At 37.6% G+C, this 22,114-nt stretch overlaps 1 protein-coding gene across 4 annotated transcripts in view; it reads right to left on the reverse strand.

The window, feature by feature from the left end:
- The window catches only part of SLC1A3 (solute carrier family 1 member 3), a 65,223-nt gene that overhangs the window by 2,997 nt on the left and 40,112 nt on the right, over nucleotides 1-22,114 (reverse strand). For 3 of the 4 annotated variants that reach the window (XM_050912889.1, XM_050912888.1, XM_050912887.1), the window contains 5 exons: nucleotides 15,392-15,596; nucleotides 13,941-13,983; nucleotides 4,818-5,113; nucleotides 2,910-3,143; nucleotides 84-278 (listed from right to left, as the gene is read on the reverse strand). In XM_050912889.1, the coding sequence (XP_050768846.1) occupies nucleotides 84-278; nucleotides 2,910-3,143; nucleotides 4,818-5,113; nucleotides 13,941-13,983; nucleotides 15,392-15,596 (973 nt within the window). The remainder of the gene's footprint in view (nucleotides 1-83; nucleotides 279-2,909; nucleotides 3,144-4,817; nucleotides 5,114-13,940; nucleotides 13,984-15,391; nucleotides 15,597-22,114) is intronic. The other variant, XM_050912890.1, reaches the window with a different exon arrangement.

Raw genomic sequence — 22,114 nt, forward strand, 5'->3', positions numbered from 1 at the left:
TTTGTTTAATCCCACATATAACAGCAAGAAGGAGTCATCACAAAGGTGCTTTTATTAGATGTAGGTAATAATGGCTTCTGTACCTGATTGTGATAATCTGCCCAAAGTTCAGATCAAAGTTGTTAACCTGTGCAATGAAAATTGCAGCCAAAGCCTCATATAAAGCAGTTCCATCCATATTAATTGTAGCACCAACTGGGAGTACAAATCTTGTAACTCGTTTGTCCACTCCATTTATTTCTTCTAGACACTTAAATGTAACAGGTAGTGTTGCAGAACTGAAACAAAAAGAAAGAAGGTAATACATGATGTAAATTCTACAAAGAGGGAATGAAGTGTGTCATGCATTGTGATGACAAGAGAGATTGTTCTGTCTGTCTTAATTTTTATGTGATCTACCAGAATATTTTTTTTTTTAAATGAAAGGCTGGATTTAAACACTTCTAATGATGGAGGTTCTCCTAATGCTCTTGGAAACTTTTTCCAATGGTTAATTACTGTCACCCTCTATATAGTCCCTAGTCTGAATGTGTCTAACTTGAGTATTTTGTCACGAGATTCTTCTGCTAGGCAGAGGAGTCTATTTAAAAATTCCCGCTTCTCATTTTTTATGTCATGGAATTATGATTGAATCATCCCTAAGCATTGTTTTCCTAAATTTATACAAATTGAGCTATTCAAGCCTTCCGTAAACAGCATGTTTTCTCTTATTTATTTGCTGGCTCCCTTGGAAAGGGCATTTTGATTGACAGTTACATTACTTAACCACTTGTGGGTTAACACCACTAAGCAGCTGAGTACCACACAGCCACTTGCTTACTTGCCCCCACACCCTGAGTGGGACACGCAAAGAGGAAAGGAACAGTAAAAGCAAGAAAACACAGGGGTTGAGATTAAAAAAAAAAAAAAAATTAATAAGTGAAGGATAAGTGGAAGAAGAGAGAAAGAAAACAAAACAAAACAAGTGATGCAAAGGCAATCACTCACCACCTCCCACAGGCAGACCAATGGCCAGCCAGTTCCCAAGTAAAAGATGGCTAGCCTTGCTAAAATCCCATCTTTTCCTTTTTATTGCTGTGCATGATGCATATGGCATGGAATATCTCTTTGGTTAGTTCTGCCTGGTCGTGTGCCCTCCCAACCTATTGCGCACCCCTCAATCTACTCACTGGGGGGGCAGAGTGAGAAACAGAGAAGGCCTTGACACTGTGCAAATATTGTTCAGCAATAGCTAGAACATCAGTGCGTGATCAGTGTTGCTTTGGTCACAAATCTAAAACACAGCACCATACGAGCTGCTATGAAGAAAGTTGACTCTGTCCCAGCCAGGCCCTGTACACCACTTAATCTTATTCCCCTGCTGCTACATCCAAATATGATATAAATGATAATTTCATTTAAAGACCAACCCAACTGAACATTTTGGCTTCGTATGCTACAGGAGCGCCATTCAGCCCACATGACGCCAAGTTCCTTTTCAGAGACACTGCCTCAGAAGGAAGGATAAGGCGGCCATTTTATAAGAGCTGCCTGGGCCATTTGTTCTTAAAGATGGATCTCTACATCTGATCACACCAAAGTAAAGAGGTTTTTCAAGACCCAGCAATTCAGATTACTCTGTCTCAGTGACCTCTTCATTGCTAACTACTTAACAGACTTTCATGTCTTTGAAAACTTTGTCAATATTGATAGAATAAAATAATGATGAAATGTGAAGTAAAGAAGGGCTGTGGAAGATTGTGCTAGAAAAATCTCTTTGACGACAGTCAACTTACAGTTGAATTTTAAACAGCTTTTAAACCCACTCGCAGTATAGTATGTTCTCTTGCATCGATCTAGGTTCTTACTGAGAATCTTGAGCAGTGCCAAGTGGAATGTCTCACAGAAGCTGGAACATATTCTCTTAACACTATTATTGTTACCCACCAAAATTGTAGTTTCATTTTATTGTCTCTTAAACTATGTTGACTGGCATTAGTTTTATTATCTTCTTTTAAAAATCATTATTAATCAAATTCCCTCTTAAGCATTCCATAAATTTGCAAGGATTGACATCAAAATGTCAAATGTGAAATTAGTAATTGTCCCTCTCTACCCATTAATATACTGTCGTAATTTTTTTAAGTCCTCAAGAGCTTTTTCAGTGATACAAAATTTAATCAGATTCTACATTAATGGTCACAACAGCTTCTCATCCAGATCTTCAAAATAATCCCAAACACCAGGAACCTGAATGTAGTAATACAGAACTAAAACTGACTTAAAACATCTGTCTTTAGGAGACACTTTTAAATTCTATTAAAATGAAAGGTGTTTTATGAAAGGTCATATGGTATAGAAACATATATTTGATTACAATAATGTTTCCTTTCATCATAGATGCAAACAGGTTTTTTAGTCATATGATGTACCTATGACTTCATCAACAATGAGCAAAAGCGGCATTTCTGTTGCAGGTTGTATATCCATCACTGGCTATCAGGATTTTGAGCACAGAATGTCAGCTGCCAATAAGGGCTCTCAAGCTCTCTCAGAATCCCCTCTGAACTTTCCTGTTTGCTGCTCCATTTTTCTGTGTATATCCTTTGCCAGCTGCATCCTTTACCGGCAAGCCATTACAAACTAATTAAAAATCTCAAACACCAATGCTAATCAAAGTCACAAGGGTTTTGGCCATACAGTTTGCATCACCAAAGAGACTAATTTCATCTCTGTTCAGGGATTCTTATAGAAAATAGAGTTCAAGTCAATATAATGATAATAATTGTCTCTACCGGAGAGCAGCGGAACTGAAATAAAGTGCCCAAGTGAATACTTGAGTACAGAGTTAACAAATTACATTAGGCAAAATTGTTTCTCAAACCAGTAATATTATAAAAACAATATGGCCTTAAAATACTGTATTATACCTGGAAGACGTTCCCAAAGCTGTGACTAATGCCTGGATTAAGCCTCCAATAAATACCCAAGGGTTCTTACGAGTGATCAGGAAGTAGAGAAGAGGTAGGACAATGACAGCATGAATTAGCAAACCGATGATAACTGTTACAGTATACATAGCAAGCTGACCACCAATCACACCCATATCTTCCATCTCAACAATTTTTCCAGCAATCAAGAAGAGGATTCCAAGTGGAGCATACCTGCAAATAAGAAATCAAATCAGTATTGTACTGAACGAAGTAGAAATTCACTCCCCCATCCATACCTTTTGTGTTTATATGCATGCATGAATGTAGGATTTCACTGTTAGGATGACTGTAATTATTCAGAAGCAGTTCAAGAGTTTAACTCTTGAGCTCGTAACAGTTCAACCTGGATTAAACCACAGCAGTGAATGTTTCTGATAGGCTCCATTGGATTCAGGATCTGGTAAGGATTTCCAGATGTATAGCATGCCTTTCAAACATGTAAGGAGATGAGCCCCCTTTGGAATTCAAGTGTCATTTAAAAGCTAGTTTAGCCAATTCTGTTATAATTCTGTCTGTATGAACGGAGGCTCAGCCGACGCAGTTGTAGACTATGCCAAGCGCCCAGTTCTATTATATCACCAGTGCTGTTTCCCATGTTGTTAGGGAAGGAACCCACGCAGAAGGCTGATAACTTCTGATGATTTCAAGCTGCTTCTGGCCATGCCCCATTTTATCCAGTGGGGCGCTGCATAAATACTTTAGCATGAAGCCATCTGTATGATGGAGGTTAGCTGCATTGTGGGGCAGCAACAAAGGTGGTATGATCTGCTTTTTCCTATCAGTAAGCACAGCTACAGATGAAGAAAGAGCTAGTGCTGAGCATAAAATTATAACGTAATTCTGCTGCAGCTGGACTTTTGGTACAGCCTTATTTCTATAAATGTCAACTTGTCTTTTCACACTAAGTTACCACAGAAAAAAATTTATCTAGCATATCTCAATTGCACTTTAAGCCACCAAATCCATGTAGAAATTTCTCAGAAGTATCAATTCTCTTCCACTGCTTTATCATCTTAAGCGTGCTTGTAAAGAAGGAGAAAAGATTTTTGCTTTGTATAGATTTTTCCTGGCAGAATTTTAGTTACTGGAAAAAAAATATATATTTTTAGTTTTGTATCTAGTACTGAACATATGTGTGTGTGCTCTTAGGTAGGCTTTTGGAGCTGATTTGTTTGTTTGTTTGTTTGTTTGTTTTCTGTAGTAAAGAAGGCAACAAGACGTAATTTTTTTTCAAACTTAACCTTCTACCTGACAAATAATGAATCTTCATTGTTGAAAAGACTTCATACCTAAAGTTTGAGGGAAAAGGTATTGGTTTTATTTACCTATTGAACACAATAAAGAAAGTAGGAAAATTATGTGTATGTGTAAGCAGTGCAGCTACAATGCAAGGACATACGTATACACTACACAACTGCAGGAAGCAGTTGTGTTGGAAACTAATGATAACAAGGTCTTGCTATGTATAAATAAGATTATGGGAGAGGTTTGGCGGTTTCCTTTAGTGAAATCAGATTAGGATATAAGGAAACTTTGATAGCATACTGTTGTGATTGCTATCTTTATGAAGACGTAGAATGGCTCTGTATAAGCTTAGCAAGTTCTGCCATACACCCTGATTTTTCTCATGTCAAAAGCTAAACACACTGAAAGAGTAGGTATGTTTGGGCAAATTATTGACATACAGAATTACAGTTCTTGGGTTCATTTATGAAAAAAACTACAAGGTAGTTAAGTTCTTATTGTCTGACTTCCTGCCAAACAGACTCTTGCTATCCAGTGCCTGACTGTGATGAAAAAATATTGTTAGTAACTTAAAATGGAATTTATCAAAGAGGTACTTACCACATGATTAGAGCTACCAATCTCATGATAGCCTCATTAAGGCTATCAAAGAAGTCTTTTAATGCCTGACCTTGCTCCTTCATGCTTCCAATCACCAGGCCAAAGCTTATTGAGAAAACCACCAAGCCAAGGGCATTCACTCCATTTACAGAACCTGGAACAGGAACTATTTCCTCTTTCATTTGGGTGAGGGTTTCCATTGCTTCTGACACATTGCTTATTATGGAAGCCACTGTGGATGTGTCATTGGATGGAATATCTACTTTAAACATTCTCTTTTCATAGTTAGTTTTGAACTGTTAAAACAAAAATAAAAGAAAGATAGGAATTCTGTGAATTATAGCAAACAAAGGTAAAAATCACACATTAAATTATTAATTACTATTGTAGGACATTTGAATTCTTTGTGTAATACTTGATGGTAAAATGTACTGTGATGAAAACCTGGCTCTCCTGAAAGCAACAAAACCCCATATTAACTTCAAGAGCTAAATCTTCACCTTTAGCTTCCAAAGCTCATTTTCTCATAAATATGTGAAAATCAAAGTCGCAGATTTGTCATGCTCATGAGTTTTGTGACAAAACTCTTGATTCTTAGTTTGCATTTTTATAAATTGCTATTTTTCCCAACATATTTCCAACTGTTAAATAAGTAGGCTTTTTTGGCTAGTGAAAATATTTTCATGTGCTCTGGAGTTTCCTTACTTTTTCATCTTTTTGAATTATTAGAAAAAATTAGACTGAATGTAACTTAAATATAACATACCTCTTTTTTCTTTGCTATGGCAAAGCCATTGGTTTTCTATGCTTTGCAGTAACAAATCACCGCTTTTCTTAATTAAGAAAAGGGTTCTACCTTAAAAGGTTCCATTATGGAATGGGCAAATCAATTTCAAAACCTCGATATGCTCCTAAACGTCTACTCTGAAAACCAGTCTTTCACCACCTAATGCTTTTCCAAAGAGTATATGAATATTTGTGTCTGGGATCAAAAAGCGCTGCAGCCCTGTCCTCATTAAATTCTGCTGAACACAAAGAGTACTAAATATCACTAGTAAAATGTTTCTAATATATCTCAGGATGCTAAATACCCTATTAAAGCAATGGGATGCTGGTGTCAAGGTTATTCAGCAGCTTTGGATTTTTATTCCTTTGGGCCTGCCAACAAAAGACAAATATTAAGTTCAGGAGCTGTAGTATTATTAGTAATATCTGGAGACTGTTTGGCACTCCAAAAGTATTTGAGTGAAATGGAGTACTTATGACTAAGATGGGAAACCTGAATATCAGCATCTATCAACACTGACCTAATTTTCTGTTATTTTCCACACCTGAATAGTTTTATGCACTCTTTCCACATATTTGCTGTATCCCCCTGAAGGCTTTAAGTCTTTCAGAATTTCAAATAAAACTTGCTTACAGGAGATTTATGGAAAGTTTCTGGATAAGATGTAGCAGAACAAATCTCCATGGAGGTCAGATACTCTTGAGTTTTAAAGGAAATTTGCTAAAACATTTTAAGATTTGGGCTGTGGTTAGAGGAGACAGCTGAGCTGTTCAAACAGTTGGCTGAAATGGAAAAGCCCAGTTCCACTCCCTCATCCACTCACATCCAAGCTGTCATAATTTCTTCTCTGTGTCGGTTCTAGTCTGATCTCTCAGTGAGCCAATTCTACTTTTTAAATTGGCAGAAAACGTACCAAGCAAAAAAAGTGGCCATTTTCGGTTAAAGGCTATGGAGGTGAATCAGCTCACTGACTGATGAATGCCAGAGAGGGCAAACCACTGAGACTGGAACTACACAGCCAGGGAAGGAGGGATAGGATTGCCTCTTTAAGTGACAGAGAGGTATTAGAGTGGAAATGGAAAATTTCTAGAAGTTCTCACTAAAAGGTTTTTAATTCAGTCCTGACAGCAATGTTAAAATACTGCCTAACATTGTACATCAAACATTTCTAATTCTTTTTTTTTTTTTAACATGTACAGGTATGATAATTGTGTCATATGTATATTTTTATTACTGTTTTTCAGTATAAAAAAAATTTAGGTAAAAATTTCTTAATGCAAATATCTGAAGGGTGTAATTATGCTGGACTTGTGGGCATACAGATTAGACAAACATAAAAAAGAAAGTTGTTTAATGAGGACTGGAATTAAAGCCTAATTTCCTCCCAAATTTCCTATTCATTTCCTTCTTTCCCTAGACACATCATAACTGACTTTGTCCTGATTCTCCTCCATTACCCTCAGGTCCTTCTTTCATTCCTACCTATTTGACTAGGTCAAAAGCAACACGTGATACGGCTGTTAGACAGTGTTAGATGTGTGCTACCTGGCTGGTTGGCTGCTGCCTGTTGGAACAGGCAGCTAAGTCATAGACTGCTTTTCTTTCAGTGGCAGCACAGTCTTGATTAGTCTGAGAATTGCCCGCCTCATGTCAAATTAGGTTGGAATTGGCCATTGGGCTTAAAAATTACAACGGCAGCTACAGGGGAGAAAGCACAATCACATGAAGTTTCTTGCCTTTAAAAACCCCGGTTAGAAATCATTTTAGGTTGTAATAAGCATATTTCTTTTTTGTGCTGATTCTGGAATTATGTCCCAGCAGGAAGATGCCTTTAATTCTTTATTAGTTAACTCTCTTTAAGGGTATAATATGGATTTTAAGACCTCACTTAGCAAAGTCTGTTTCCATTTCAGCTACTAGACTGCTGCTCAGAGATGTAGATCTTATCTGTTGAGTCACCCTGTTGGTCAGACTTAAGTATTCAGAAATGTTACTAGGGAGAATAGTCTTTCTAGAACCCCTTCCAAAGCAGTGGAGAAATGGTTTAGAGTAAGATTCAAAATGGGAATCTGAGCAACAGGAATCAGAGCAACTTTATTTGCTCTGGGACAGTCACTTGAGCTAGCCTTTCTTTCATTATTGCTAAATGAGGTTAAGGATAACTCTGTGAATATGTCTGTCTTCTTATGCCCAAAGTTGTCTATCAAAGGTCACGAGAAGTTTTCTGGTGAAGCAAAAGAAATTAAGGAAAACCAAATAAAGGAAATGAAACGAAGATATCTACTAAGGGAAAAGTGTAGGTTGAGCTTTATTCTTGTTAGTGCTTTTTCAGATGACACTAAAGGGAGAATGCAAGATTGCATGACCACCACAAAACAAGTTTTCTGTGTGTGGAACAGTGAAAAAGCCAACTGTTTATAGGAAGTGACAGGATGAAAGACCACCTTCAAGATGACAGAAAATGTCAAAGGCTTTGAAATAGATGAGGTAATAGCAGAGTTGACTATTACTGCTCTGCAGAGAAACTGGTGATAAGAGATCATTTTGTGAGCTTTTATGAGATTCCTACTTTCAGGCAGATCTCTGTCTTGGTGGGAATCAGAGCTATCAGCTGTTCATGTAGCTCAAACTGACATTTTAATATCACACTGTGATTCTGCAGATCCTTGTTCTTTTGCAACATTCAGTAATGGAAGAAATTAGACAAAGAAAAACTGCTTATATAACGGATTGTAGGCTTAAGGGTCTCAGAAGAGCTGGTTATGTTTTACTAGAAGTCCACACACCTACACTCATAATCTGTGATGGGCTCGACAACATCACTGAAGTCCTGTCGTTTCTGAGGATGTTCGGTGCATTTTATCTCCAGGCAGAGGTGTTTTTGCCTGGTAAGATTTTAGATGCAAGATACTCATAATTTTACCTTAAGTTCATGTATAGAGAACAAATTAGGAGCAAGGTAAATATGTTTGGAACATATTAATACTAATCACTTTCTATGAACAACCTTATCTGCAAGTGAAATATAAAAATAATGGCATTTCTGGACTTTTCTACAAGACATGGTGCTAATGAACAGCTTTAAAATGAATTTTAATTATCTCATTATGAAATAGACAATGTAATTACTTTATTGCAAAATAGAATTAATTAGTTGTTTACACTTTTATTATTATTTTGTTTTCATTAGTGGTACAAATGCCCACAGTCATTTGACTTGTATATATTGCATGGCTTTTTGAGAAGCAACATTATAACACGGCAATAGCACATTCCAGTGGTTAACTTGCAGACAAGATAATTGCATGGGTAACTGCTCTGAAAACTCATAATTTACTGTCAGTACTCTGAGATAGTATAATTAGCACTGTCTGTGCTAAGTCTGTATGATGATGTAGTTTTTAGTGGATGATGATTTTAAAAGCAACAAGTTTGCTTAAATGCAAGCCGAAAAAAATGAAAATAAATGAAAATAAGGCAATGAGATCCCATCTTCCTAATTAATTTTTGCTTTCCTTTCCATATGGGCATGTGTGAAAGCATTCTAAATTGTCTGCAGAAGAGCTGATGACACAGGTTAAAATATATCTTAACTAGCCAAAATTATCATGAGGACTAGACAGCATATATTAGTTAGTATTCATGTCTGGATGTGTGATTAACACTTCCAATACCCTTGATAAGGATGAGTTCAGGAAAGAATATTTAATTAAAAATAGCTCAGAAGAAGTGCAGTTATCAGATTCACCTTTCCAGTTCTTTAAGCTTCAGCTGGCATCAAATTCCACCTATTCACAACAGAATGACCCCCCCCAAATTGTTAGACTGATTCTGTTTCTCTTGATGTCCCAAGTTCACTTGTGTTTCTTTTGTCTTTTGATATATCCCCAGAGCACAGCACAAAGAACAAGCAGTTAAAAAGCAGTATCTACTTAACAAGCAGACTACTTACAACTGCTTAGCCCCAGGCTAGATAGCATTTTTGAATTTAGCAAAGAAAGAGAAATGAAGAGATAATGGCCAGAGCTGAAAGATAAATCCAAAGATTTCTTTAGATATCCCTAAACTGGGGGTGAATATAGTGGTATAGAGAAAATACTGAACAAAGTAATCTAGTTTTAGGTAAGTGTGGAATATTTATCTGCAGTCAGTCTTTTCAGATTCTCCTGTTACTGATAAAAATCACAAAAGCCCCCAAATGATCACTGCATAGTGAAAGTAGCAACATATGTCATATGGAAATAACCAGCATCAGAAAGTATGCTGTTTGGATTAACAATCTGCTGTTTCCAGTGATCCCTACCTGCCACTGATTTAATTGGAGGAGGTCCTGATAGAGACAGGGTGCCAACAGGACTTTGGTCTTTCACAGGGAAAGAGGGAGTAACTAGTGAAGAACAGAGCAAAGCTAAAGCCCAACATTTCCAGATTATTTTTCTTAACTTGACCTGCTAGGCAAGGGTGGCTCTTTGTCCTCATAGACTTTCCTGGGGCATGGGGCTGAATGCCACCAGCTAAGCCTGAAATGGTTCTGCCAATTCTCAGCTGGAAGGTTTGAATGAAAGGATTTCCTTAGCTTTCCTGTGGGCTCTCTTTCTCTCCTACAGGGACTCCTCCTGGCTTCTGGGATCCACAATGGGGCGTCCTTTTTGGAGGGGAAGGGGCATTTTGTTCCACCACTCTTCCTGTTTCTGGGGAAGAAAATGTGCAAAGAAGGAGGAGGAGAAGAAGCAGCAGGAGGAGGCAGCTTTGTTTGCCTCACAGACTTGCTGGGAAAGAACAGGAAAGGGAATCCAAAGGACCAGAAGACTGAATGAGGAACAGTAGAAAATTTAGGAAGATCCTTCCTAAATAAGTCCTAAGGTCCCAGTCTTCCTTCATGACTTCTTCTCCCAGCAGCCATCCTATAAAAGCTTTTCCAACTCCATCTAGAAGCCCTCCCCACCTTGGTTACCCTTTCCACACAGCTCCATTTCATTTTGCAGGAGAGCAATTCCACATCCAGAAAACTAGCTTTACTTCACTAAAATTAATTATGCAAAGGAAAGTACAATTTTCCACGTCTTGGTGTCACAAAATTTTAGTAATAGTTGATCTTTTGAGGTTAAAAACTTTGGAAATGATAGCTGGTCCTGTGTGTTAGTGGAGCTGCTTTGGGAAATGCTTGCTATTGATGGGGAAAGTAACAGGTTCAAAACTTGCTGTGAGTACTAACACAGTCATTAGAGGACCTGTCTGCTGGCCATGGTGAAGAAGAAAGAAAAACTTTCCAGTGGGTTCCACTGCAGGTCTCTGTCAGGAAAGAAACCTGCCTAAGGACGCTATAAGACAGAAAGTGAGCACCTAATGTATCAAAAGATGTGATCTGAATGTGGAGTGCATATGCCAGTGATGGTTTCCAGGTGTGCAAAGCTGTGGATCAGTATTACGCCTTTGAGTGTGGACGACTATGAGTAGTAGTAGTCTGTCTTGTGTTTCGGCCAGCAAACACAGTGTTACAGACTGAGATTAGTGCCAGATGGATCATCCTTCTTCATAAATCTTCTGAGAAATGTATGAAAAACCTGACGTAAACTTTTGAAAAGAAAGTTATGGAGTCAGATGTACAAAGTCATCTGGATACCTATGAATCTCACACATACTTGTTTCTCCTGTAAAATGTTTTTAGTTTAACAAATCTGCTACAACAAAATAACATACCTAAAAATCTAGATTTTGGTACCTGATTCAAAAGGTAATAGTATCAGTACAACAGATTTAAAATCCTGGTGCTTCAGTAAGCATAGGTGCTGCTGAAAGTCAGAAAAAAACTTTCATTAAACATTTCCTGTTTTTTGAACCATTTTTCAGAAATCCCTTTAAGCTGTAAAGCACAGGAGAAATAAAATATACTTAATGTAAACAGAATCTACAGGTCAACTTTAATTAAGAACATAGATTTAGCACTGCCCGTCACTGAGTCAAGTTTCCTGTTGCTGTAGGACACTTTATTGAAAGAATTTTTCAAGCTATATCTTAGAATTGATGAAGTTGTTTGTTCCCACGACTCCTCATTGAAGATTTTTCCAGGACCTCACCTTTTAGGTAATGAAGGTTAAAAACCTTACTAATTCCCACTTTAAATAGTGATTTCCATTTCTTCTTGTAAACATTTTTCTTTATCATATACAGCTCTGTTCCCACTTTGGGTTTCGTACCTGAATAGTTTTTAAATCAAGCTTCTTTTTGCTTTATACATTGTGTTCCTTTGTTAATCCCAGCAACTCCTCTCTCATTGTGCATGAATCTTCCTATGAATGTAATGACCCGAATATACTCTGTATTCCAGACAGTCACATTCCTCTGGCTTTATTTCTTCTCATGGAGTTATGTTACCAAATATATCCTAGAGCTGAATTAGAGGGGTTTTAATTTTTTTTTCTTTCTGATGATAACTTTCCATCTCAAAGCAGAAATTACTGTTAATTTCTAAATGTTTATTTCACATGGGATGAAGAGCTACAAGGAGATAACCGAACATGCCAATGTCTGCAAGAGCCAATTCACTTTGTTGTTGTGGCTTTATAGTATTACAGTGTGCCAGGCACATACCACCTTCTTTGGCATTTGTTAGATACCTCGATACAAAGTGCTTGGACTTTCTTGTCATCTGTAAATTTCATTGTGTGCATCTAATGGCAATGTCATTCATAAAAATATCAACTGAGGTATGCCCAGTCCTTCAGCAACTTCCCTTGTTATCTCCACAAATTTTACAACTCTTACAATAATCTTATCCTCTGCTCAACTATTTCACTTCCCTCATAGTAAAAACTTTGTTTTACAGAAGTCCAAAGAGATTAGATCCATTGCACTTCTGTGGCACCAAAAAAAAAAAAAAAAAAAAAAGAAGAAAATGAGCAATCTTGTAGAATAAAGATGAAAGGTTATTCTGGTACAATCTATGTTTCAGAAACCTGTGTTATTCTTTGTCTTTTTTTTTTTTTTCATGTATTTTTCATTTTCATTTATTACCAAGTCTTTTCTCTTTCCTTCAGGGTACTTATATCCTTCACTACAACCGAGATCAAGCTAATGGGTTATTAACTGCTTGAATCAACTCCCAAATCTTTTTGAAATTGCAATTTGAAAGGCACTATGATTGTTTTCACCAGTTATAGATAATAACTTCCCAACTTGAGAGATTTATTAAAAATACTTGCTGCTAGATCTGTAACTTTATGCCCTAATTCTTTCATTATTTTGAGATAAAGATGATATAATTCCCTGACTTTATTACATTAAATTCTTTGAATTTTGTTTCTAGATTAGATATAGACTTTTGTAGTTCCATACTGCTCTTCTGCATCACTGTCCTGAGTTCATCATCATCCTTACTGAAAACAGAGGCATAGCATTTGTTGGTTTTGGAGCTGCGTCTAGTTTATCTTTAATCTTGACCAAATCTTTAATCCAGAAAGTCACTACTTTTTATTGGTCTCTGTTTATATAACTAAAGAAAATGTTACTGTTTCTTTTCAATTCTTCTGCAAGATGTAACTCAGCTGGACTTTGGAAAATTTCTGCTTTATCCTCTTGCTTCTTGACCTCCATATTTCAGCTTTTTTTTATTGCTACAGCAATAACTAGTAAATAGTATCAGTTCAAGATTGTCTGTGGGGTCAATATGAAGCAATTAGATTATGGAAATACACATTACAGGTTTCACTGAATCTATAACATCCTCCTTTTAAAAAAGGAATGTAACAACTTACTATTATTTTCTCTGTAGAACAGTTAAGGTTAAGACCAGGCTAATGATAGACAAATTTGGGAAGCAACATAGAAAGAACATTCCTATGCACTCCTACCATAGGTGACAGGAAGTCCCCTAGTTTGATTTTGTTATTGATGTCCACAAAATTGTTTCCTCTGTTTCGAACCTATGCACATTTCTCACATGAGATTCTTGAACATCTTCCAGTCTTTGTACAGATGGTGCATATCTCAGTATCTCCCAATTTAACATAACACTCTTTTTGAAAAGTAAATCTGTATTGACTTTAATGAAGCTTGCTGTAGACTTATGAATTTGACATTTTGAAAAAACTTATTTTTTGATTTGCTGTGCCAGGTGTGTTTTCTTCACTTCTCGTAGCAAATACTGAGACAACAATATGATTGAAAACAAACCACAGATCTTGTTGGTTTAGTTTGGGGTTTTTTGACAGCTGGCAGCATACATAAGATTTGTTTCTGCTGTAAGTACGAGTACGTGATATTCCTAAAGAAAATGCTATTACATTTCAATTGCTTACTTTGTTATGTTTTAGTTGGAAGTAACTAAACATTTTTACCTGTTTAAAGCAAGCTTCCACCAGATTTGGAGGGAACATATTTCTGTGAAAAAGAAAGAAAATAACATTAGAAGTAATAAGACTCTAGTAATATCTTAAGTAGGGGCACAGCTAATAAAAGAATTGACCAGCTAATTTTCAAAGGAATCCTAAGACAAATATGTAATTATGTATACAGTGAGTAGAGCTTTGCATATAGCATTGGCCTGGTTAGCTTTATCAGGACAAAATGTAGTAGGGTTGGACAGATCCTGGCAATTGCAATCTCTATATCCAATATTGTATAGCAGGTCTGGTTATGGAGCAGAACATTAGCTAAATTACCAAATGAACAAAGCTCTGTGGGTCAGTGCTGACTTTTAATTTTTTATTTATTAATGCTTTCTGAATCCAGATTAATAAAGAAGTTATTAATATTTAATGCATTTCCACTTCTCAAACAATTTTTGCAGTCACGTAGCCTAGTACATCATGACATTTATCACTCGATTTAGAGTCTTGCTGTGATTAAGAAATAAATATTTCTGAAGTTTGAGTATTCTTTAATAAAAACACATACACATATAATTTTATATGTGTGTGTATACTTGTTACATACGGGGGTTTGTTTCTTTGCTTTCCAGAATGGTGATATTTCTGAGGGAATTAGAAGCAGCCTAACTGAATAAATCTTGAGGAATCTGAGTGCAAACCTCTTCATGGGTCTTTCTGAAGTCCCCCTTCCTGGCAGCATGACTCTTGGAGGCCTTTCTCCATGTCTCTGGCTTCTCCAAATGGGTTAGTGGAACAGAAAATTTTGGTGGCTTTACCTGTGGAAAAGCTCCCGAGTTCAAAACCTCAGCTTCCCTACTCCCTGGAATACATCTGTGACATATTAGCTCTATAAAAGAGGCATTGCAGAGTCTCTAAGCAAGGAGAAAACAAGATTTTATATCTGTGCCCCTCTATTTCAAGCATTTTACTTGCCTGTTCCTGGAATTTATTTCCCATCCATACAATTTAACAGGTTGAGTAGATGCACCCAGATTGACAGCTACAATTCAAAATTAAGATGAATAGCTAAATCAGGGATTCAAGTGAAGTGAGAAAACTGTCGAAAGTTGGAAGTAAAGAAAAGCAGAGGAATTTGGTAATAAGGATTGTGCTATGGAAGGAGGGGAAAAGACCCATGCAGATAGCAGAACAGAAATCTTTCTTTTGTGTGTGAAAGAAAGAATCTTTCTTTGAATATTAAAAGCAGTTTCTTCCCTTGCAACAGCTTGATTTGAAAATAAATCCATGTATTCTTTTGTAGTGTTGTAGAGGTTAGAGATACTGGTGTCACATAGTTGAAAGAAATTTGGCTAGTTTATGCAGTCAAAGTCTAAAATTCTCTACTTTTGTTCTCATGTGAATCTCAGTATTACTGTCATTGCTATTGATACAGAAAATGTGCAATATTGTAGCCATACCTGATTAAATCAAGAAAGGCATCTGCTGCTGTCACTTGCACAATTTTGCCTTCTCTGTGCATGTTTTCTTTAGTACCTTTCCCAGGGTGGATGATGACCACAATGATTATACCAATCAGTACAGCAATGATCGTAGTACTCATGTAGTAGACTACTGCTCGGACTCCCATCTTCCCTGATGCTTTACTATCCAGGGCAGCAATTCCTAGTAAATTTAAGCACAAGGACATTCACCTCATATGGTTGTGAGTCAAGAGTGTAAACTCAGCATGATGAAAATGGTTTTGTGGGAAGAGTTTTGATGACCAGCACATTTAAAGCTACCCACGGTAAGTTGGCCCTCTTTCACAGCTCTTACTGCTACTGTCTTCCCATCCCACCCCCAATGCTTGTTATTACATAATTTTCTATTACAAGAGTTACAGCTTTCTGTGCTTCGTTAACACTTTGTTAAAAGCAAAGATTATTAGTCTGATGCAGTGTGCCACTCCCTGTATTCCAGTGAGCCAATTCATGTTTTTTGATTAGCATAGTCACCATAGTCTGAAAAATGTGCCCTAGAAATGTGCTGCACCTAATTTGTAATAGTAAGAAAGAAAACAGAGTACTCTCAAGTAATGTTGATAATGTTTGCTACAATTAATGTGTATGAAGAGTCTTCTTCAATCCGTAACGGAATGACCTCGGTTTACCTCTGTTCCAAGCCGTGGGAGTTTAAAACAGATTAAATGCTGTTAGCTTGTTTCAGAAAATCCTTACTATTGTATGAATAAGCATTTAGAGTCTTTTATAAGCTTTGCAAAACTTGCCACATTGATCCTAATTCTTGGCTCGTCTTAAAGCATCTGATCTAATGTGAATACTAGGGTGCTCACTATGGCATCTGCTAAAGTGTTTGTTCATCAGATTGCACCAACAGGGCTGCACTGTGTTTTTTAAATGAAGGTGCAGTTCTGCCAGGGAAGGAGCTCTGAATCTCTGAGAAGGAGTGTCTCATGAGGACTGTCAGAAATGGAAATGCTCTTTCTCTTTCCAAGCAGGTGCAGTTAGTGTTCTTCTCCTTAAAATGCCCCTTTGCTCCTTCTCCTTAAAATTTCAAGTAGTCAATAGCTTCCCCATACTTCATCTGGAGGGCTACACCATCTGTCTCAAAACAGTGCTGATGCTTCTTGTTGGAATCAAGCTTTCAAAGTGCAGAATGAAAAAAGAGGTTAGGAAAGGGTATCTTTGCTTTATTATCTCCTCCTATGGACACCTACATGGCACTTTCTAATCCAGACTTCCGTGAACTGCCCACACGTTTATCTAGATGCCATCTTTGAACATATAAAATATAATGAAAGTTGAACCACCTTCTGCTCTGGGTACCTGTCTCAGAGGAGAAAGCATTTAAAATAAGGCAACATGTCTGCATGAATATAAGTAATATGGAAACATAAAACTAGAATCATGACCTGGCAAAACTAAATGTTTTCTCAAATCATTGTAGATATATCGTACTTCCATCTGCTTTCTAAAGGAGAAAATATGTGCTACTGGAGTTACAGTGAAAGTACTCTAGTCACTGATGTAACTGAGATCAAGGCTATGTTCCAGGCTCTGATCAAATCTTCAAAGTATAAAACCAATCACATGCTTCATACTTACCCTTTCATTTCAGCTAGTGTTTGCCTGTCCTTTCGGCAAAAGCCGTTAGAGCCAGTAAGATCTGGACCCACAAAATGAATTGCAAAGGGAGATCACTAGATTTGCACCCTGTACATGTGCCACTGTAGTGCAAGAAGAAAGTGTTACTGGCACAGTAAGAACCTGAAAATGGAAATCCAACATTTGAAGCACTTGATCCTTCATTTCTCTGCACAGCTTTTCCATCTGTTAAACTGGATGATAATGCTTGTGGTAAGTTTACATTTATGTTTTTAAATTCTGTGAAGAAAATGGTAAATACTACCAAGTAATAAATAGTTTTCTTATCTTTACAAACAGGAAGTAAGTCCTGTAGCCCTCTTGTCAGTGGATGGAGGAGTGATTATTTTTTTAGAGTCCTCAAAATAATGCAAATGCAAAATAATGCAAATATAATTAACCAATGCATAAAAATAAAGTTAATAATTTTTGGAGAATTTCAGATCTGCTACTGAGTTGCACAATGTTTATATCAGACAGCATTTGTTACAAATTTTATTTTTAAAGTTTCAGTATATAACTTAAAGTGTAATTTTAAAAGTGAAAAATGAATGCATGTGTACTAGTCCAGTCAACTTTATCTTTGTATATTTTAATTGCTGCTTTATGTTCTTACTTGCTATTTCTAGAGTAGCAGCAATAGGCTGTGTATTTTTTCATTTTAGCTAAGATCAGCTTTAAACTTGGTTTACATCCTGAGCATGAAAAGGTTAACCTATATAGTTTGGTAGGAAGGTTTGGAAATGCACAGATTTTAAATCAGTCAGTTCCCAGTATCCTGCCCTTGCCAGGTAATAGATTCAGGACCAGACGCTGAGCACTGTCAGTCTAGAGCGTTTGCAGGCATACATGCTTACTGCTTTAACCAAGCCTGATTTTCTTTGTACTCCACAGTTGATACTAGGTTGAGTCTCCTACACTCCAAAAATAACTAGGAGTCAGTGTAGGGCATATCTTACCACTAAAGATTGCTGTGTTGAAGGATTAGAGCTCATGATCCTATTTCTTTCTTGGACTGATTCTGGGATTAAGTGGTGAACCATGTGCAAGCGATATGTCAGGAAGCAAAAGTCATGCTCTTTTCTTTATAAGCTGCTTTCGAGCTTGGTTTCCTATTATGCACTCTGGCTGTGACTACATGGACCCTTATTTTAGGTTGCTCAGTCTCATTCCTGCTCTTGCTATCATATAAATGACTACTCAGCTTGAAAGTAGGGAATAGCAATTCCTCTCTTCTTGAGCTCTAACCGCTTGTGGCATGTATAGCAGCAAGCATTCAAAGCAGAGGGATGACAGGCCTAAGTATGAACAAAAGCTATATGAGGAGGAAGCAAGTTCTCACCTCAGAGAGCCCTTACTGGGGAGCTGCTGGGCAGCTTTCCCTCCCACTGAAGTTAATAGGAACTGAGGGAACTCAGAAGAGGGACACTCGGTAATGTCTGGGGCCGAAACTGCAAAAGCTTCCAGCATACCAACAACAAGAATTATCTAAAAAGATATTTAAAATCTGTTTTTAAAACATGAGAAAATGAAGGGGTTTGTTTTCTTTACATTTTAAGATGTTGACAAGATTTCTTAGAGCTGAATGGGACTCTGGAAGGGTCCTTAATGGAGAAGCAATAAAGTTCACTCCAAAGCTTTCATGTGTCACAGACCATTGTATCCTCAGTGTGTCCTTTCACAGCCAGCCAGCAAAACTCCCATTGTCCCGCGGGAGATGTATGTGCCCCTTTCATCCTGCTTGCTGCTCTCCTCCACACGGCTGCTGGCTCCAGCACCTCTGCCTCCTCTCTTTCTCTCCCCTCCCCTTCCCCAGGGGGCCTGGGAAACTTTGCTGTGCCACCGGTCCCCACACACAGGGATGCCTTGAAGTTGTCAAGGCAACCTGGAGCAGAGCGCTTGTAATTTCTCCCAGCGTGTGCATGCACACAACGTGAATGGGAATGATTTTTTAAGTATTGATGGGGAGGGAGGGAGGCAGCGAGGGAGGAAGGGAACAGAAGAAAGAAGGGGGCAGGCGTAAGTCTGTAAAACTGCAAACAAACCCAAGCCCTTACCCCTGTCCTCTGCCTTCACCTACTCTTTCCCTGTCTTGAGAAGTAAGTGAGGAATCAGTCACACTGTGGGTGAAATAAAGGCATGACAAGGAGTTATCCAGAGTGTCAGGGCAAAAAGCAAAGCACTACATTGTTCTTTAACAAAGGTCTTAGGGAAGAAATGAAAATATTTTAGGATGTAGGAAAGGCAGCAAGCAAGTAAGTATGTAATTGCAAAAGAAGGAGAAAGAGAGAGAAAGGATGCAGGGAAAAGGAGAAAAAATCTAGTTAGGACAACCTGTTAAAAATTCTGAATTGTTAATCTGATAGTTCTGGTTGTTCACCTGACTTGATCATGGTTCTGCAAGTTAGCATGAACTAATGATGCAGTAACTTTCCTGAATAGCTACTATACTATGACTATACTTTTTTGTGTCAATTGTATTTTTTCATATTGTACTTATGATTCTAGATTATACAGAATTCTAGAATTTACAAATCCAGAGTTCCTTCTATTGTTTTTAATTTTCTTGACATTGAAAGCATGCTGCACATAATCTATGTGTAATCTTGGATTATACTAGGGCACACTAACGCAGAGGATGGTACTGTACTCCTCAGTAAGATCAAAGGTAAAATACACCGAGCATGTTTTCTTTAGATAACATTTAAGCCAATAATAGCTTAGAATCTTCTTGTTCAAAAATAAATTCCAAGGAATTATTTTAAAAGCCAAAAAGCAGAGCCTATGCTAAAAAGTTCTACAATTTCAGAACACTTTCTCCCTTTAATTAGCACAACTGCATCAACTCATTTTATGCAGAACAGTCCAATGTCCTCAAGTCGTAAGTTATGAGCTATTTCAGTCTGAGATTTGAGTTAAAGCACACACCTCATTTTCCTGTTACAGTACCTAAGAGTTTCTGCCTGTGGATTTTTTTAGAAAGAAGGAATACACATATTTACACAATTAGATGGAACATGTATATTTACCACAGTGATAACTTGGGTGGTATGACTGAGGCCCTATTTCTGCATGTAAACTCCTAGTCAGCAAAGCATTCATGGACTTACATTTGTCCTTAACGTTAATCACTAACTAACGTGGTTTGCCAAATCAGGGCCCATAACTAGCAGTTTTTAAATGGGATCTTTTTCTTTACACACAACAGTAAATAGTGCGCCACTGAAGAACTGGGCAAGTAGCAAGATTCATTTTCTTTTGCTTTTCCTAAAAAAACCCAGTCACTGCTTAGGACTGATCCTAGTACCTTCAGTGATTTTTTCATTTGTCAGAGCAAGCGAGACTCTGTCGCTGGGGGGAGGGGGTGTGCATGTGACTCTATGCATATATGCATGTGTATAATTTCAGTTTGAAAACAGTTAAAATGCTGAGCTACTGCTTTTCATGTTGAAAGTCCCTGTTTCTGAAATCTTTTTGCTGCCCTTTAAAAACTTTTGGAAAAAATAAGAAGTTTATGTGTTTGCTTTCCTATCCTAAAATTCTTGTAACAAGAGGATCAAACATTTTGCCCACATTATTTTTAACTTTTGGTTTCTTTAAAATTACTTTTTATGCATAATGATGAAAATTTTAAGTATAGAATAGAATATTTCAGTTGGAAGGGACCTACAATGATCATCTAGTCCCACTGCCTGAGCGCTTCAGGGCTGACCAAAAGTTAAAGCAAATTATTAAGGGCGTTGTCCAAATGCCTCTTAAACACTGACAGGCTTGGGGCATTGACCACCTCTCTAGGAAGCCTGTTCCAGTATCTGACCACCCTCTCGGTAAAGAAATGCTTCCTCATGTCCAGTCTAAACCTCCCCTGGCACAGCTTTGAGCCATTCCCACGTGTCTTGTCACTGGATCCCAGGGAGAAGAGACCAGCACCTCCCTCTCCACCTCCCCTCCTCAGGAAGCTGTAGAGAGCAATGAGGTCGCCCCTCAGCCTCCTGTTCTCCAAACTAGACAAGCCCAAAGTCCTTAGTTGCTTCTCACAGGATAGTAGTAATCCTGATCAGTACGAGAGGAACCACAGGTTCAGAGCCCTGGTGCGGGCACTTGGCTGAGGAGCCACTGGTGCGAGGCTACCATCTGTGGGCGCGTGACTGAAAGCCTCTAAGTCGGAATTCTGCTGCGACGTAGCGATATGTTGTTGCAAATATATAAAAAGATGAACCAGTTCTGAATGGGTTTGTAGAACAAACTGTGCATTCTGGTCCTCATACATATTGACTACTGGAAATAAAAACGAGGGGATTTCTATGATCATGATGAATTCTTTCCTTATTCAATGTATTAGAACTGAATTGATGGCACTTCCTTGCTAACATAGATTTTTATATAAATTTCCTTTAGATGTTTTGGACTCAGTCTTTAAAAACAAAACATTATGAACAGAGCATCTTTTTATTGCTAACTATTTTCCTGTTTATTTTTTACAGTCTCTTCATTAGGAAATTGCAGTTGCTTGTTAAGGACTCCTATGGTGGAACAGCAATAAAGGCAACTGTTGACTCAGGAGCGTTGTCCTAATTTTGTTTCTTTAAGGTTGTCTTTCACTCCTCTAATGAAGCAGTCTACTACTGACCCCCTACATCGACTAAGCAACTGTGTGATGAGTAAACTCTCAGTGTGAGACCATGAGAACAATCCCTTTTCTGTATGTTGATGAGGATTTGTGGAAATGAACAACACTGTGCAAGGTCACGGTAAAATATGCTGACAGTAAAATTGTAAGGAAAAGCAATAGTTAGATAAAGACAGTGGAAGTATTGCCCAGCTTTAATTAATGTGATTAAGCTCTAGAGCTTTATTCTGATAGCTGCTGAGCATGTCCTGACTGGTGCTGAGCATTCGCAGAAAACAAAAGTTAAATAATATTTAAAGCTTTGAAATTGAGCCCTTCAGAAGATCAGCTCCAAAATTAGTCCAAACTCTAGATTATTATTTTTAATAGCAGTAGCAGTAAAAGAATAAAATTGCAAAGACAAAAGT

The sequence above is a fragment of the Gymnogyps californianus genome, chromosome Z (assembly GCF_018139145.2).
Source record: "Gymnogyps californianus isolate 813 chromosome Z, ASM1813914v2, whole genome shotgun sequence".
In the NCBI taxonomy this organism is placed as follows: domain Eukaryota; kingdom Metazoa; phylum Chordata; class Aves; order Accipitriformes; family Cathartidae; genus Gymnogyps; species Gymnogyps californianus.